Genomic DNA, 18,785 nt, shown 5'->3' with positions numbered 1-18,785 from the left:
CACAATGATTCAGTTAAATGCTGTCAGGGTAGATATAAATGTCCCTGAAACGGCCCTTAACCAGGAGCTGGTGCAGCTCCGAGTAACTCCGTGGGCCCCCAAAGCCCTAAGAGGGAGGAATCCAAAGCAGTGAGCGGCTACCTACCTGCTGTGAGGAACAGGCAAGTTCCTGGCTTCTCCAAGGTCTTACTAAGATCAGAATTTGTCATATCCTTTCAGGGGTTGGAGAGGCATTGACAGAGACCTCATGAGGTGGCACCAGATGAAAAGGGGCAGCTAGGATGAGCCCCCCACTTGGAGAGCGAGATCCAGGGTCAGGAGTATGACTGTTGAGTAGGGGCTTGTTGCCTGGTAGAGGCAGCGGTCTACCATGTAGAGCCCCCAAGGCAACATTAGATGGCAGATCACATTACAGTCAGGCAGAAGATAGAGTGTGGGGGAAGAAGAAGCCAAGGATGAAGATTCAGCTGTGGATCCCCCGTAGTGTTCTGGGGGCGCTATGCCTGGTTATGGGCTGGGGAAGCTAGCACGAGGGAGCTGTTTTTGGAGATCATACTGCTTCGTAGATTAAAAGCCGGCATTATGGGTGTGTGTAGGAGGGTACCACGGTCCTTCAGAGATCTCGAGGCCTCCTCGACCTGCTTCACTCTTCCCTGCCTGCCTTGTGGGGGCAGGCGGTTCACTTGTGAGAGCCGGGCGCTGCTTCTTGAAGTCTGGAGCTGGAAGCTTCCATCTTCCCCCTGCAGGGAGACACATGCTAGGGTCACCTCCAGATGCTGCTGGAAGAATAGTAACCTCACATCCAGGAAGAAGGCTAGGGAGGCACTGGGCAGGCAGCCTTGTCCATTAGCTCCTCTCAAGCAAGCCCACTTGAGTCTACTTCCTGAATCTCTCCCTGCACACCACACTCTGCTCAGTACTGGGCTCTGTTCACCTGACTTCTTCCCACTCATCCCTGGTCCCCCATCCATGGACTGTAGAGTCCTCTTCTACACACAGTGTAGAACCATTCAAGGGAGGATGAGGGTAGCATCTTCCCTGAAGCCTTGCTCCGCACCGCTCATACTTTGTCTCCTTAAGTTGCCACATCTTCAGGCTGATGCAAAGGTGCTTTGGTAGGGTGCTCTGGGTCCCCTACTTTAATGCCTCGGTTAGCACAGCCCCCAGACTTGGGGGACAGGATGGAGCATAATTGCCCTAAACTCTGGCTATGACGGAAGGATGCTCTATCATTTCCTCTGCTGTGTATCTCAGCATTCCTCAAGTCAGTCGTTAAAGATGTCACACCATCTAACCTGAGTCCCTTCACTGCCATTTGTTGACTGTGTTACCGTTGCTGGGAATTTTCATTGAGATTCTAATTGTTGTTTTTCTTTCAACACCCACGCTGTTAGTACTGTGTTTGGGAAGTGAGAAATCAGAAAGTGTGAGTTACAGAACAAAAACCCAAATTTGTTTGGCCACAATAGTCTAAAAGAAGCAAACTTTCCCTCAGATGTTGGTCTCAGTGATAGTCACAGCTGAGGAAGTTAGTGGGTTGTGTGAATGAGTAGAGAGAGGACCAGAGGCCTCTACGTGTGTGACGGGGTACCCCAACATTGTGTCAGGCTGGAGTCAGCGTGGACAGGAAGCCTGTGTGTCTACCCTACTAAAGAACAAGAAGATGCACCCCCCCCCATGCATTTCAGGGGCTGGGAAATCGGGTTTCGCATGAGAAGCATCACAGGATCCCCACCCTGCCAGGCATGGGTACCTATGGGAATCTCCTGCCCTGAGTCACGTGTAGGTAGAGGCCACGTGGGAAACCTGGGCTCCACCCACCTGCCAGTCACGGGCTGCTGTCCAATGCCTTGCAGCCTGGAATCAGCAGGACTTAGCCACAGTGGAGAGTCTGACAACACGGGACAGTGTCCAGATTCCATTAGGACACTCTGCCACAGTACGAAGAATCGGAACGATCTCAAAGGGAATAAGGAAGGACGGTCAGGAGATACACGGTCAAGATGACCAGGCACTGGAATTACTGGACAGAGATGCAGGCCACTATTACGAAGGTGCCCCTGCGAACAACCGGAAATGTGGCGGGGATGGGAGCGAGTTGAGTCTCTGCAATGGAACAGACAGAGTGAATAAAAACTAACTGAACACTTTAGAACGGAGAAATACAAGAAATTAAGTGGGATTCTCCATCGATGGGCTCGGTGGTGGTCGGAGAACCCAGATGAGAGGCAGTGAAGCCGACAGAGCAACTTGAGTGTGCTCTTCAGCTACAGCAACACAAATCGGCGGTGATAGTCAGCGCTGGCAGCGCCAAGGACCCAGCTTAGCTTGCCCACAGTGCTGGTGATGCAAAATGGCCCAGCTACTCTGGAAGACACTTTGGCAATCTTTTTCAGAAATAAACTTGCAACAGTCAGCCAATCTAGAGGGAGAGAGGGGAAGAAAAAAAAGATAAATTAGACTTTGGTCAAATTTAAAACTTCTATTCTTCCCAGAGCGGAGCGGGGGTGGGGGGAACATGCAGAGATGTTTATAGCAGCCTCGTTCACAATCGCAAAATCCTGGAAATAAGCAAACTGCTGTCCAGCTTCTGAATGGTTGAACAAACTATAGTTCACCCTGCCATTTGGTGTGAGAAAGGTGCCAGGCGCACAGAGGGCCATGTTGTCTCCAGGAAGCCGTGCGGAGTGATAAGCAACCCTCGACATAATCAGACTCCTGAGTCTGTTTTCTCAGCATCCCAGAGTGGCTTGACGGTAGGGTAGAGAACGGCCTGGCTGGTGACATCAGGGGTAGAAGGTGTATGTGATAGGAGTATGGCATGCTGGTATGCTGGCTGCTGTACATCAGTTGAGCTGTGCCCTGTGGTGTCCTGCTACAGAGAGCGGTTGTCAGGAGGTATCTGCCATAGGGTTGGGATGAGGGACAGCAGAACTCTGTGATATATGTGATATATGTGATATGGCTGTGATATATGTGATATGGCTATGCATGAGACTGCGGGGATCTCAACACAAGCACAGTTTTCAAAGTCTCCAGGGCAATCATGGTAGCCTTGCTTGCACCTCGCCTTGTGCATAAGAGTCATTCATCACCGGGCTCTCGTACATCTATAGATTCGGAGATTGCGTCTCATGAATCATTAAGTGAAAAGCACTTGTCAATTTCTCTGTCAACATCATGGCTTAAAAAATGGATCTAATTAGCAAGTTTTCAGTCTGGCTCATTACACACTCTTGCATGTGTCTGATAATTAACGCTTGGTAATTGCGTCCCTTTGACACCGAAAACAAACCCGTTTCAAAATAAAATGACCGAACTCACATATGAGTTTAACAATCAGGAAAAAGTTGTAGGGATGCCATTAACATCCGCCTCCTCATTCCATCTCCTGTGTCATATTTTACTTAAAACTGTTTACTTTAAAGTCAGGCGCAGCGACACACACCTATAACATCTGCCCTGGATGGGCTGAAGCAAGAAGATAGTTTCAAGTTCAAGACCAGCCTGGACTCATGAGTCAGGCAAGGGTTAAGCAGTGCCTCCTGGTTGTCATAGTCAGACACGTTTTAATTTTAAACATCTATCAGCTGCAGTCACTCAGGAGTTGATTAAGGGAAAATGAGTCTTGCTGAGGTCACACATGGCCTGCACACTTGTGAGAGCCTATCCTCTCAGAGCTCCTCTCCGCCTGTAAAGACTGACAAGCCCAACAGAAGAGCCGGGAATGTCTCCCTGAGAATCGACAGATGTTACCATTCTCCTTGAGCCAGATTTATGATAATACCAGAGCCACACAGATGGGGAACCACCCATCAGAAGCTTTGTATGAGACTGGAAAGCTACTCCGGTCACCAGAGTGCTTGCCACACAAGCGTGAAGACCTGACTTCAATCTCCCAGAACCCATATAAAAAGCCATCCATAATGTCACATTCTTATCATCCCAGAGCTGTGAAGGCAGAGACAAGCACACCTCTGGGGCTCACTGGCCAGCTAGCACACCCTGCTTGTTCTCTCCAGGCCAAGTGAGAAACCCTGCCTCAAGAAACAAAGGGAACAGTACCTGGAAAATGACACTGGAGGTTGACCTCTGGCCTCACCATAGACTCACACAAAGCGCACGCGCGTGCACACACACACACACACACACACACACACACACACACAGAGCTTTGTTTATCTGGGTTTACCCTAATAACATCTTGGCAGGAAAAAGTCTTTAAATCCTTAAATGATGAAGCTTAAGCTCAGAGGAAAGTTATGGTCAGAGCCCCCCCCCCTTTGGGGTGCTGCAGCTTGATGTGTTGGGTCCTCTGACATCTGAACCTGGCCCGGGGTCAGTCACTCCTGGTATGGCTATTTTCAAGGTTGTTCACTTGATGAGACTGAGTGTGTTCTAGCCCTTGGCACCGTGACACTCTGTTGGATGCTGTTTGTCTCCACTCTGGGAGTGACCGGTGTGGACCAGATTCTTTGACCACCACTTGGTTTGAGAATCCCTTCTATAGTGGCCAACACAAATGTCTATGGAAGTCTCCATGCATCTCCTGGGAAGCAGGGCTAGCAGTGGGTCCCACATGAATGGCGTTGAGAGGGCATTGGGCTATCTTTAGCAAACAAGGAGTGGAACTCTTTAGTACAAAGGGAACACTTGCCTCTGATTCTTCCCTGCTCTGGTCATGACGTATGTGCCTCAAATCCTCCCCATGCTCCCCATGCTCCCCATCCTCCATCCTCCCCATCCTCCATCCTCCCCATCCTCCATCCTCCCCATCCTCCATCCTCCCCATCCTCCATCCTCCATCCTCCATCCTCCATCCTCCATCCTCCCCATTCTCCATCCTCCCCATCCTCCATCCTCTCCATCCTCCCCATCCTCCATCCTCCCCATCCTCCATCCTCCCCATCCTCCATCCTCCATCCTCCCCATCCACCATCCTCCCCATCCTCCATCCTCCCCATCCTCCATCCTCCCCATCCTCCATCCTCCCCATCCTCCATCCTCCCCATCCTCCATCCTCTCCATCCTCCCCATCTTCCCCATCGTCCCCATCCTCCCCATCCTCCATCCTCCCCATCCTCCATCCTCCCCATCCTCCATCCTCTCCATCCTCCCCATCTTCCCCATCGTCCCCATCCTCCCCATCCTCCATCCTCCCCATCCTCCATCCTCCCCATCCTCCATCCTCTCCATCCTCCCCATCTTCCCCATCCTCCCCATCCTCTCCATCCTCCCCATCTTCTCCATCCTCCTTCTTTTGGTAGTCCTCACAACACAACTGTCACTCCAGTCTGCCAAAGATGCTGGTGCCTCTTCCTGGACCCCTCATGCTCCAGGGTACCTTTCTTCTAAGGTCCTTTCCTGAGCTCCTGGGTCTATGTTCAGATATTTTGAAAACCATCGTCTATGTTGGGTGTTTTGAGTGGAGTGTCAGTCTGTGCTGTGTGTCGGAGGTTGAGTCCCTGGGCACACCCACCCTGTCTAAACTCTACAAGCACATCCTTGTGACAGCTTTGATGCCCCTAACCACCACCTCCTATCTAGTCTCCTGCATACATCTATGGACTCACATATGCATGCACTCACAGACACGTGGAAATAAAGGATAATTCACCCTCCCCCATCTCTGCAAGCCCACTGTCATCTCTCCCTGATCAAAGGCAATGTCAGTTCGTACAAGGTTGATTTATTCTAATCCTTCTCTATGTGGTAGAACTCTCAATAAAGTTGCTTGATGGTTTTAGAGGGAAAGTAGATATTTAATTACTGCTTCCATTTTTTCCGTGGTTGTAGATACATTCAGGGTTCCTATTTCTTTGTTCTTTTCTGAAGTGCATGGGGACTGTGCTACACAATAGTCTTGAACTCCTGGGCTGGAGTGATCCTCCTGCCTCATCTAATGTCTCACCACATCCTCTGGGTTCCTGCTTCTGCAATCAATTTTTGGGCTGTGTGTTTCTGTTTTGCGATGTCTCTTTCTTTCTCTTTTTCCCTCTAGGAGCAGAGTCATCATTGTGTTTCTTCACAGTGGGTCGGTCCCTGCTGGATCTGTGGCCTTTTCTTTTTCAGACCCAGCTTCTCATTTCTCTTCTTCATTAAACCCCCAGTTTTGACTTTTTCTGCCTGGATAAGAGCTAGAGCTTAACGTTGCTTTTCTGCTTCTCCTTTGGGCTTCACAGTGAGAGGGTCTTGTAACACACTTCACGATTAGCTGCTCTGTTCTTCAGTGTGGTTACGCTTAAAGCCTTTGTCTGTGCATTACCTTTTCCCTTGGAGTTTTGGTGGTGGTGATAGTGGGGTGTGTGAGTGTATGTGTGTGTGTGTGTGTGTGAGAGAGAGAGAGAGAGACAGAGACAGAGACAGAGAGACAGAGAGACAGAGAGACAGAGAGACAGACAGAGCGACAGAGAGAGGGAGAGACAGAGAGAGACAGAGAGACAGAGAGTGACAGAGAAAGGGAGAGAGAGAGAGGGAGAGAGAGACAGAGAGAGAGGCAGAGGCATGTGTATGGCATGTATGGTATGGTGGTTTGAGAATGACCCCATAGGCTCATATGTTTGAAAGCTTGTTCCCCAGTTAGTGGAACTGTTTGAGAAGGACTGGAACATGTGGGAGCTGGTGTCAAGGTTTCAAAAGCTCATGCCAGGACCAGGCTCTCTCTCTCTCTCTCTGTCTGTCTGTCTGTCTCTCCCCTGTCTGTCTGTCTGTCCATCTCTCCCCTGTCTGTCTCTCTGTCTGTCTGTCCATCTCTCCATCTGTCTGTCTGTCCGTCTCTCCTCTGTCTGTCTCTCTGTCTGTCTGTCCATCTCTCCATCTGTCTGTCTGTCTGTCCATCTCTCCCCTGTCCGTCTCTCTGTCTGTCTGTCTGTCTGTCTCTCTCTCTCTCTGAGCCAGGGCCTCTCACTGAATCAGAAGCTCCTCAGTTTGACTAGACTGGGCTTCAGTGAATTCCAGGGATCTGATGTCTCCTGGCTCTTTTGGTTTATTCTGGGGCTGTAACATTGGGTCCTCACCCTTGGGCTGCTGGCACCTCACTGACAGCCATCTCATCAGCACCACTCTGAGTTTTGTTCCAAGCCAGAAGAGAGAGTGCTTAGAGGAATTCCAGAGAACTCTGGACAGGGCACTGTCAGTCCACTGAGGCATGGATAGAGCTGTCTCTACTCCAGCCCTGCTCCCAAAATCATAAAGCATGTGACCTTGGGGACAAATCTCACACGACTCCAGTTAGATACTGGTCTAGAAGCCTGAGTAGCAGCCCAAGACTTTTAATGCAGTGTGTGTGTGTGTGTGTGTGTGTGTGTGTGTGTGTGTGTGACAGAGAGGAAGGGACAATGACAAGATACAGCAGCTCCCAAGGACAGTTTCCCAGGGATACTTCTTCCAGGTCAGTCCTGCTTTCTGATAATGTCACCCATATCGTAAATCCATCGGGAATTAATCCATTGACCTTTGTGATCTAATTGTCCCTAACAAAGCCTTGCTGACACACACTGGAGTGCTTCCTAAACCAACCAGTTGACAGTCAAAACCACACCTCCTAAGACAGGCAGGATTATAGCCCCAGTGGTGATGGTTTGACTTCAGACACTTCAGATCTGTAGTGGCCTGAACACCACAAGCTCTTGGTGGAGACTGATGGAGTGTTAGTTAACTGTTCAGAGTGACGCTTACAACCATTCTTCACTCTCCGCCCAGGACCCAGGAAATCAGCTGGAGTGATCAACATTTTCTGATAAAACCGCCTTTGTGTTAGATGAATTTGCCCCACTATGGCCGGTCTCCAAGCACACTGAGAAGGGTGGGGCTGAGCTGTCTCGCCTGTGTTGCTTGGTACTAAATAGACTTTCAACTGTCAGTTTATAATGAGCCCATCTGCAGCCCCTGTGGGTGGAAGAACATCTATGCTGTTTTTTAGTCACTCTATGATGTCACTTTTACAAGGTCATGAGGCCAACAGGTGGGGAGCTCAGACTTTTCTTACCTCTAACTGGATTTTCAAGCGTCCTGAGACACCTCGGGTTAAAGCTAGCATTGTGGGGACTCAAAGTCACGATGGTACACATAAGTAATGTTTAATTACCACCAACGAACATTGTTCCCTCCCAATGGCCTCCTTTCAAGCAAGCGTTCTCTGTTTTCATAAGTGCTGTGCCCCAGGGAGATGATAATGTCAGCAGTGATACTTCTGATAATGTGCCATTAATCTCCAGCAGAGCTGGGAGATGCTGGTGCTGGAATAAGCCGCTCCCTCCAAAACATTCTGTATCCAACTTGATCTTTGCTTTATGTCTGTGTTATCGAACCCATCCAAAAAGCCCAGGGCTGTCAGGATGTGTTCACTGCAGATTTAGATCCCAGCAAACCAAAGGAGAAGTTGCCTCTAACGGGCCCACACCAGGGATCAGACCACACATGCCTGGGAGAAGTTTACATCCAATCTGTTGTCCTTGAGAGGGTCGGGGCCACTCCTTCCAGGGTTTAGTGACCTTCATTGTCCCTGGTTCCTCCTGGTTGGTTTTTTTTTTTTGCCATACAAGTGACAGCTGCATTCCTCACATAATTACTGATATTCATGGATAGTTATCACATCTGCTGTCCTCAAGCCAGGGGTGACACTAAAGAAAGCCAGAGCTGGACTCTTGACACGGTGACAGGAGCATGAACAGAAGCCCGTGGCTTCCCGCCAGAGAGGAGAGAGCGGCCAGGACTCGCTGTCTCAGGATAGGGTCTTTTCTGTTCCCAGCACTGCAGGCTCCACCTTCTCCCTGTAGGGCTCATATTGTTTATGACTTGGGAACCCCTTCCTGGATACCACGTAGGGCAGAACAGGGTTGAATGTTGCCAAGCTGGTTTCCATCCTACTGACACCTCTTTCCGTTCCTGGCTTCTAAACACAATAGTGCCCACCATGACTCCTGACCTAGCCAAGCATCCTGGGGCAGAGTCATGGAGCTATCTCTAACTAACGATACTCCATTATAGCTCAAGGACATCACCACTCCCAGCAACCTTCTGCTCAAAGTCGCCTAATAGCTTTGAGTTTCACAGATAGAAGTCCAGCTTCACGCGGTTCGCCTGGGTTCTGAGACTTACCACCTCATTTTTGTTGTTGTTGTTGTTGTTGTTCTTGTTTTCTTTTTAAACTTGAACCAGGGAGATCACATACCCTTCTTTATGGATCGATTTTCCTTTAAATGTCCCTTTTGTCACTCCTGTGGCTGCAAAAGTCGCTCTTTAACTCTTCCCTTCATGCTATGAGGAGCTAATAACCTGCCTTTTATATTCCAACCATGTCCCTGATGGAGTTTGCCCTGTGGTTCTGTGTTGACGCAATGCCTTCCGGTTTCTAAGTGTCTGGTTTTGCACTGATGGAGGGCACTGAATGGTTCTTATCCACCCGGAGGCCTCTTTGCCTTGGCTGGGTGTTGAGTGGAGTTGCCTTTCTGGTTTTTTTTTTTTCCTACAGAGCTGTCAGGTTCCCTCTATGATGGCAGCATCTGTGAGCTGTCTGCTCTGTTCTTTACAAAGGGTGGGCAAGATCCCCGAGAGCTTTGAGGGCTTTCAACTTCACAATCTCAATTCAAAAGGAAGTTGTCTTAAAAACACTTACAACATATAATTACTGTTCGTGTGTTAAGATGAAGATTCTGGGGGAAGAAAACTCATCCCAGCAGAAGTTCCTCAGCGATTACCCAGTTACACTTATTACTCATCCTTCCGTATGAACATTTGGACTTGCCTTCGGTGACAGAAGGAGCCAGGCCATCCTGCCACAGCAGAAGAAGACAGGGAACAGAAGGCAGGCAGAGGCAGGGCCTCTCTGGAGATGTGATGCCCCATGGAAGAGACCAGGTGTCCCCTCCCTTTCTCAGGTAGAAACTTGGACTTGGCTCTGACTTGGACAGGTAGAGCATATACTCCACAGGGTTTTGCAAACTCAGGTCCCATAAGATCTGTCAGGAAGGCTCAACAGCCCTGGAATGGCTTCGTTAGCTCACAGGGTGAGATGCTGACACACATTTGCCAGGGCATTCGGTACATGGGTGTGGTGCCTTCAGAGAGCCTTATCTACAACCTAAGACAAATCAGGTCCCCAAAGACACGGCAGGTGGCAGGACTGTATACAAACCAGAGTAGTGGGTTCAGATCCTGATGTTGCCCTTGCCAGACCGATCAGGACAGTTGTCCTTCCTCCTCTCCACTCATCTTTCTGTTCGTTAATAAGTTCTGCCTCCAACTGGACCCCTGTGGCCTGAGACTCCACAGCAGATGGCTGTTGAGTCCATCAGACCGCCCAGCCCCAACCTGTCCAGATTCCTCAATGTTGTGGGCCACTGCCTTGCTCTGGGGAGCCCCCTGGCTATGTCCTACTTCTCTGGCACACCATCCTCGAAGTGTAGTGTGAGATTCTTGGTGTCTCGTGTCTGGTACAGGGAGATAAAAATGAATACATCCTGGGGCAGGAGCTTGGTGTTGGCTTTGAGTGTCCCAAGGACTGAGTTCTTGGGGGTTGCAACACACTCACTCCTGGCGACTCTTGGAAGTTCCCCTCCCCCACACAGTCACACTAAATGATTTCTCATGTTCAGATGCTTCTCGATTCCTCATTGGCACATGGAACTTACTGGCAAGCATGGACATTTCCTCCCTTCCTTCCTCCCTCCCTCCCTCCCTCCCTCCCTCCCTTTCTTTCTTCTTCTGTGACAAAGCATATGACAAAGGCAGCTTAATAGAGAAGGGATTTGGTTCGGCTCACAGTTAGAGGGCACAGCTTGTCCTGGTAGGAATGTGAGGATCTTGGTCATACGATGCCTTGGTCGGTGTTCTATTGCTATGAAAAGACACCATGACCATAAGCAACTCTTATAACAGAAAGCATTTAAATGGGGCTGGCTCACAGTTTCGGAAGTTTAGCCCAATGTCGTCATGATAGAAGCATGGCAGGTAGACATGGTGGTGGAGAAGTAGCTGGGACTTCTACATCAGATCTGAAGGCAGCAAGAAGAGAGAGATGCTGGGATCTTTAAAATCTCAAAGCCCACCCCAGTGACATGCTTCCTCCAACAAGGCCACACCTCCTAATCCTTCCAAGTAGTGCCACTCCCTGGTGACCAAGCATTCCAACCCATAAGCCTGTGGGGACCGTTCTCATTCAAACCGCCATGCATGACATCCACAGTCAGGAAGCAGAGAGAGATGAATTCTGGTTGCTTGGTGCTCTCCTTTTTAACCAATCTGAGATGCTTACTCATGGAATGGTGCTCCCACTTTCAGGGTGGGTGTTCCCACCTCAGTGAAACTCCTCTGGAATCTCCCACGCAGGTACACCTAGTGCCGTGACTCCGGCATGGTTCTACATCCTGTCAAGTTGACAATCAAGAAGAGGAAGCATCATAGGGTGTGAACCGCGTGTCGTCAGCCTTCTCTCAGTGTCTTTCCTCTGCTTGTCACATTTCCTGTGATGCGTCAGGCGACTCACACCTGGCCCCACAGAACCAAATGCTGAACACCCACTTGGGCATGTGTGTTTGCAATTCCTAGGTTGTCTCAGTGAAAAGTTTGTTTTGCTGGGCACTGTTTAGGGAAACAAACTATGAGCACCAAGGGAGGCCCTAGTGTTGAACACTAAAGGCAGTGGTTGTCAGGGCTTATCCACTGTTCCCGTGGGCAGTACTGGGTTTCACCGGGACCCACCCGCTCAGAAATTTTTCCACTGAGATAAAATCACACAGCATTTCACTTACCATTTTGATTAAAGTATACAGTTCAGCGGGTTCTTAAAAAAATCCATTAACGGTGTTGTAGAGCTGCCACCCCCGTATAGTTTCAGGACATCTTTATCATACCAGGGGAATTCGGCACCTATTAAATGCTTATGTATCATTGCCTCTTTTCCACTTGATGGCCACTAACTTTATGTCTCTGGATGAAGTTACCGTGGGCATTTCACATCAGTGGATTCATACTATGTGACCTTTTCTACAAAGTCTTTTACATCTGGCATACCATGCTCAAGTTCTGTTCATGTGGCAGTCATACCTCATGGCTTTTGTCTCCAGAATGTACCGGGCTCTGGTTCCTCACTGGCCACTTGGTTGGATTCGTCCTTTGGCTATTTTAAACAACACTGTATAAGCATGTTCATATACATCTTAGTTTGGCTGTATGTTTTCATTTCTCTCAGGTACTTACGTAAGCGTAAAGCATGCGTTGTGTGGTAAGGTGACTCTATCTGATTATTATCTTTTTAAGATTTATTTATTTTATGTACACGAGCACACTATAGCTATCTTCAGACACCCCAGAAGAGGGCATCAGATCTCATCACAGATAGTCCTGGGCCATTACATGGTTGCTGGGAATTGAACTCAGGACCTCTGGAAGAGCAGCCAGTGCTCTTAACCACTGAGCCACCTCTCCAGCCCCAACTCTTCCTGATCTTGGGGGGGGGGCACTGCTGACTCTTCTGTGGGGCGGTGCTCTTCAGTGTCTCCTACCATGTGTGAGGTTCTTGTGTTTCCACATCTTGGCTGACATTGGTTTTACCGTCTGTTTGGTGTGTACATATGTGTTTTATGCATGTGCACATATGTGTGGAAGCTGAGGTCAACCTCAGGTGTCATGTTTCAGGAGCCATCCATCATATTTTTTGAGATGAGGTCTCTTCCTGAGACCTAGGTCTTGCCAGTTTATCTGGGCTGGCTGTAGAGAGCCCTGAAGATCAATCTGTCTCTGTCTTCTCAGACCTGAGATTAAAAGCACTCATCTCTGTACCTGCCTTTTTACATGGATGTTGGGGTGCTGGGGACCGGCTGGGGACTGAGTTTGGTTCCTCAATTTTATGTGGCAAAGTGTATGAACAGTCCTGTATCTCACCCAGACCTCCTCAGTCAGAATGCTTGCCCATTGAAACAAAACCATGTAGAATTATACTTGATTTTTTAATCACTATAAAGTATGCAAGTCAGTGTTTTAAAACACATTGCCAGTCATTGGTGACTATCACAGCATACTTGTACATTGAGCTATCTCCACAACTCCTCTGGTTTGATTGTAACTAAACTAAGTGGCATCTCTCTGTGTGGCGAGGGCCATCCCTCCACCTGCTGGCCACAGGCATCTGGTGGGAAACTGGCCTAACGTTTGCCCTAACGAGGCTCCCTCGGATGCTTAACAGTGGCCTCTCCCTCTGCTTTCAAAACACTCTCAAAGCCTTCCATAGACAGTTAATGTGAGCCATGCCAGTATGGCTCTCTGAATTTATCTGGCTTGGAGTTTCTTAATGCATAGATTGAGGGATTCCATCAAACATGGGGATATTTTTATTGTTTGGGAATTTCATACACACACATAATATGTCTTCATCAAGTCTGCCTCCCATTATCTGGCCCCCGATGTCTCCTCTCTCCTCACCACCGCTATTTCCTCCTCAGTTCCGTGTGTTCTTCTCTTGGCTTTTTTTACGTGTCCCAGCATGCCACTTAGTACTGCCTGCATGTACACGAGGTGGCCATCATGGATCATGAGTAATCTCTCAAGGGCCGCATCCTATAAGAGAGCTGACTCTCAGATTTTGGGATTCCTGTCTATGCCTAAAGGGGGCCCTTTCGTGAGGCTTGCTTTCATCCCGTGCCTCTGAGGCCTTCTCAGTCGTGCAAATGTTCATCTTGTGACCCACACTGTTCAACTCCAGTATCCTCTTGCTTCCTTTTTATGACTTCTGTCTCATCGATACTTCTTACAGAGACATTCTCATAATCGTTTAGGTCAGCCTTCGGAAATGGCTGGCTTCCTTTAGCTTTTTTGTTTGTTCGTTTTTTGTGTTTGAGACAGGATCTCTCATTGCAACCTGGAACTTACTCTGTAGCCCGGGCTAGCCTCAAACTCATGACTATCCTCTTTGCCTCAGTTTCCCAAGTGCTGGGGTTACAGCTATGCATCATTACCTCAGGATATTCCTTGAACGTATTCCATTTAGTTTATTTAGTCTTTTTCTGGTGAAGCTGATGTACAGGCTCCCTTAGGGACAGTTCGTTTTCGTTGTTCTTTTCCCGCGTGTAGGCTATTCTTTCTCATACTTCATATTCTTCGTAATTCTTGTTGTTGAAACCGGACATTTTAAACAGCATAAGCAACAGTTATGGAAATCAGAGTGCCCCCCCCCAACCAGTGAATGGTCGTACTTACTGGTGTTTGTTTGCACAGCTCATAGGCACAACTCACGGTTTAAAGGATCAATTTTGTAAACTTTGTAAAGGCTGTGTGCCCATCCTTATGTGGCCATAATGGCTCTGCTCCATTAGAGTCACAGAAAGAAAAGCAAACCCAGTCTTTGCAGATGAGCTGTGTGAGCTGGGGCCTTGCCAGCCCTCAGCCAGGCAGCCTAGATAGCGCTTCTGCTCACCTGCCTTTAGACCTGAAGGTCAGCTGGGGACAGCCTTGGAGGCTTCTTGGATATTTACTGAATTAACACACAGCCCAGCCTGCACCCCCCAATCCCAAAGCATGTTCCAGTTCCTTACCCCCCCCCCCAAGCACCTCCTGCCCTCTGAAGCGCTTCTCCAGCCAACTGCCATCCATTGCCTCAGGCAACAACAGCTACATCCTCCAATGAATGCTTTGACAGACAGTCTTAAGCTGGCTGCCTTGGCTCCAAGCAGGTTCCTGGTATGGGAGATAACAGCAAAGCCTTTGGGTCCGTCTTCTTGGAGGTTGGCGGGAGCTTTAGGGAAGGGCGAGCCCTGGTGCGGTGTGTTCTTCCGGTGAAAGTGCTGGTGTCGGTAGTGCAGGCGGTGTTTTTCAAGGACACCATTGGGTTGGAAGCATGGGGTGGACAGAGTGAGATCTCTGAACTAGGTGCAGGACATGGACAAGATGAGACCCCCTGAGCATCGAACGGAGGTAGATGTGGGGTGGCTTCTCTGAGCTGGGATCAGGGTAGATAGGGGGTGACTTCCCTGCACTGGTATAGAGAAGACACAGAGAAAATCCAGTTGCTACAAAAGGTCACTGTTACTAAGATTCAGGCTCTCTCTCTCTCTCTCTCTCTCTCCCCCCTCTCTCTCAGATTTATTCATTATATATACAGTGCCCTGCCTGCATTTATGCCTGCAAGCCAGAAGAGGGCACTAGACGGCATCACAGATGGTTTTGAGCCACCATGTGGTTGCTGGGAATTGAACTCAGGACCTCTGGAAGAGCAGACAGTGCTCTTAACCTCTAAGCCATCTCTCCAGCCCCAGTTGCTTTCTCTTAAGGTCCTCATGGCCACAAGAGCTAGCTCTGAAGCTTCTTACCCGTGTTTCATTACCTCAAGGAAGGATTGCAGAGCGCTTTATCCTGAAAAGTATTTTCACATAGGATGCTGTGGTTAGAGCTGAGGAAATTCTTTCCTAGCAGGTGTGCTGACAGTTACCATTTGCCTGTCTGTCTGTCACTATAACAATACTGGGGGTGGGAGGGAGATGTCCCTCAACAGTAATCAACCAAGGTGTTCTCTCTGGCTGGTTGGTCTAACCTGGACCAACTGGAACTTGCCCATCAGCCATGCTCTTGTTACTGTTACCATAGCTCTGAGTGCCTCTGCTGAACCTCTTCCGTTCCAGGAAGCAAAGGAGCACTGCAAACAGTAGATTGGAGGGAGAGGGGAGTCCTCTGGAAAAACAGCAGAAGTCTCCTTGCAGTCAAAGTCTTTAATGTCAGTAATAGGCCCCCCCCCCATTTTTTTTTATAGAGAATACTCTAGGACAAGTGAGCCCAGTGGAGAAAAAAAATGTGTATGCCAAACAGTTGGCATAGAAACCTAGAAAGCTCCCAGAGCATCTGAATAATTTCTATGGGTACCAAACAGTTCCTCTGACTTAGAAACCAAGGCTGGCTGAAAAATCGGGCACTGTGGGTTTCCATCTTCCTTGATTGGTGATTCTCAACTCCAGCTGTGCAGCAAAATTACCTGGGAGCTTTGTTCTGAGCAGAGCAGACCTCGGCCATCATGGAGATGTCAAAGATGCATGAAGCATAAAAAGGCCTGGTGCGGTGCAAATATCTGTGAGATGCAGGCAGTTTCCTCCGCGAGCACCGGAGTCCCGGACCCCTCTCATCTGTGAAGATGCAGGCGGGACCTCTAAGAAAAACTGCCCTGGTTTCTCATATACAATTATCATATCTTTCTTTACATTTTCTTTACTTCCTACGTTGTGCTCAGTGTTTCTCATTTGGCTTTAAATGTTTCTTTATAATTGGTTCCTTTTAATCCAGTCTAGAGCAGTGGCCACACAGAATTTTGTAAGTCTGTTTCTAATTTACCTCTCCTCACCTTTATTTTCCTCTACGACTTCGTTGGAGGGTTGATAACTGAGCTCTTTTTAAATACTGACATATAAACCAGACATATGGGTTTGTAAAAAGCCTTATCCTGACAGATATGTGGCACAAACCCTTCTTGAGTCTAGGGTTCTTTAAACTGTTTCTGCCCACGACCCTTCCTTGCCTGAGTGGTCCTGACTTCTAGGAGATGAAGATAAGTTAAGATAGTGTATCTACCTTCCAGGGTCCTCTGGAAAGTTGTGGGCTGGGGGGGGGGGATCCCAAATATGGACACGGCGGAGCCTTCAAGTGTGCCAGAGTTAGAGGTGCAGCTGGGATAGGAAGTTCCTGGCCCCCAGAATCCAGATCTTTGGTTAGGCGGCCTTATCCGACGGCAGGCCGCAGTCCTAACACTGCGATTCCTTTTGCAGGCCCAGTCTCCTGATCGCGGCTAGCATATGGGGCCATGGCCCGGCTCCTGGGGCACCCGGAGGCCCCCGACGCGGAGCCTGGCAGCGCAGGCCGACGGGGCCGTGGCGGCCGCGGGGCCCGGGCGCGCCACGTCATTATCAACGTCGGGGGCTGCAGGGTGCGTCTGGCCTGGGCCGCGCTGGCCCGCTGTCCCCTGGCGCGCCTCGAGCGCCTGCGAGCCTGCCGCGGCCACGACGAGCTGCTGCGCGTGTGTGACGACTACGACGTGAGCCGCGACGAGTTCTTCTTCGACCGCAGCCCGTGCGCTTTCCGCGCCATCGTGGCGCTGCTGCGCGCCGGCAAGCTAAGGCTGCTGCGCGGCCCGTGCGCCCTGGCCTTCCGCGACGAGCTGGCCTACTGGGGCATCGACGAGGCGCGGCTGGAGCGCTGCTGCCTGCGCCGCCTGCGCCGCCGCGAGGAGGAGGCCGCCGAGGCCAGCGCCGCGCAGCCCGCCCGAGGGCCGCCGACCAGCCCCGGCCGAGCCCTGGGCAGCGGGCGGCTGGAGCGAGGCCGACAGCGCCTGCGCGACGTGGTGGAGAACCCGCACTCCGGGCTGGCGGGCAGGCTCTTCGCCTACGTCTCCGTGGCCTTCGTGGCCGTCACAGCCGTCGGCCTGTGCCTGAGCACCATGCCGGACGTCCGCGCAGAAGAGGAACGGGTGAGCGTGGGCGCAGCCTGCAGGGCCTGCGGCGGGACATAGGGGGTGGGGTGGGGGAGCCAGCATCAGGGAGGTGTGGCCAAAAGGCCACATCGGGCACCTAGGTGGGATGTAGAGATTCCGAGGGCGCATGCAGATTACTAGTCAGAGTTGTCCACTACGCCCCTGCAGTGGCTAGAGCTCCAGGCTCCACACCCCTTTTCTATGCTAGCTGAGTGGTCAGGAGTGAGGGTCCACTGAGTTGATGCCTACACCTTCAGACTTCGTTACATTCCAGGACAAGGATGCACAGCTTTTCTTCTGGCGCCCTCTCTGTATCTTCAACAGCTCAGCAAGTGGGACCTACAAAATCTAGACAAGGCAGAACTTTAAAAGTATCCAGTATCTGAAGGGTGTAGACTGGCAGTTCTCAACCTGGGGTCCAAACCACCCTTTCACGAGGGTTGTATATCAAATATTCACGTTATTATGCATAACAGTAGCAAAATTACAGTTATGAAGTAGCAACGAAAATAATTTTAGGGAGGGGGGGTCACCAGAACATGAGGAAATGTATTAAAGGGTCTCAGCATTAGAAAGGCTGAGAATGACTGCTCTGCAGAATTGTAATGGCCAAATTTGGATATCCCAGGGTTAGAAGGCCTTTGTGGAGAAATGAGGACTCCGATCTTGTTGAACGACCAGTTTCTTGTCCTCTTTTTCTGTCTTGTCCACCAATCCTAGAATGCCAGCGCCAGGGCAGGAAATGGAAACAGATTTGTTATTTGTGGCTAGCCAGTTCTTGCATCAGGCAAGAGGAGAGAAAACAAAACAAACCAACTTAAATGCATCTGTTCACAGTACCATCATGGAAAGTTCTGGAAACAATTGGGAAAAGATAGTATGTAGCTGACTGGGTCTGTGTTTGGGGATGCTGGGATTCCTGCAGAAGAAGACAGTCTATACTTGAATTTAGCTCAGTGCTATTTCAAGTCCTTCCAGTCTCTTCCCTCTGAGTAGACACTTCCAGCTTCCTCACAGATACCCCTCCCTTGGGCAGAGCTCTCAGGCCAGCTTCTTTGAGTCCTAGCCTGTCCCCACTCAGTGCTCACCTAGAGGGATCAACTCATTCAGAGAAACAGAATTTACTAAGAGCTTGGCAGCCTTGGCTGCAAATTAAACGTAAGCGTAAACTTAAGGAAATTGGTTTGGCTTGCTTCATTATTGGGCATCCCAGGCATGGGCCAAGTCCAGTCATTTTAAGTAGTCATGAGTTTCTGATTCTAAGATGATACTTAAGGGAAGTTTGGCTCTCTTGGAAAGCATTTGGCTAGCTTAGACAGCAGAGGTGGGGTGGGGAAGAGAC

The 18,785-nt window shown here is 49.7% G+C and overlaps 1 protein-coding gene across 3 annotated transcripts in view, besides 1 other annotated feature; it reads left to right on the top strand.

Annotated features, from left to right (window-relative positions):
- Kcng2 (potassium voltage-gated channel, subfamily G, member 2) overlaps window positions 1–18,785 on the top strand; it is a 69,711-nt gene that overhangs the window by 24,342 nt on the left and 26,584 nt on the right. For all 3 annotated transcript variants that reach the window (NM_001190373.1, XM_006526467.4, XM_017317904.2), the window contains one exon: window positions 16,743–17,440. In NM_001190373.1, coding sequence (NP_001177302.1) covers window positions 16,778–17,440 — 663 coding nt within the window. In that variant the 5' untranslated portion in view covers window positions 16,743–16,777. The remainder of the gene's footprint in view (window positions 1–16,742; window positions 17,441–18,785) is intronic.
- Window positions 7,552–9,794: an enhancer, noted in NCBI's record as "VISTA enhancer mm152". NCBI's record gives its function as "enhancer in: heart[4/4]" and the evidence as "EXISTENCE:transgenic organism evidence [ECO:0001131][PMID:17130149]".

Source organism: Mus musculus, chromosome 18, assembly GCF_000001635.26.
Source record: "Mus musculus strain C57BL/6J chromosome 18, GRCm38.p6 C57BL/6J".
NCBI classification, from domain to species: domain Eukaryota; kingdom Metazoa; phylum Chordata; class Mammalia; order Rodentia; family Muridae; genus Mus; species Mus musculus.
Note: the sequence above shows the minus strand (reverse complement) of the source record. Positions and strands in the feature narration are given on the sequence as shown.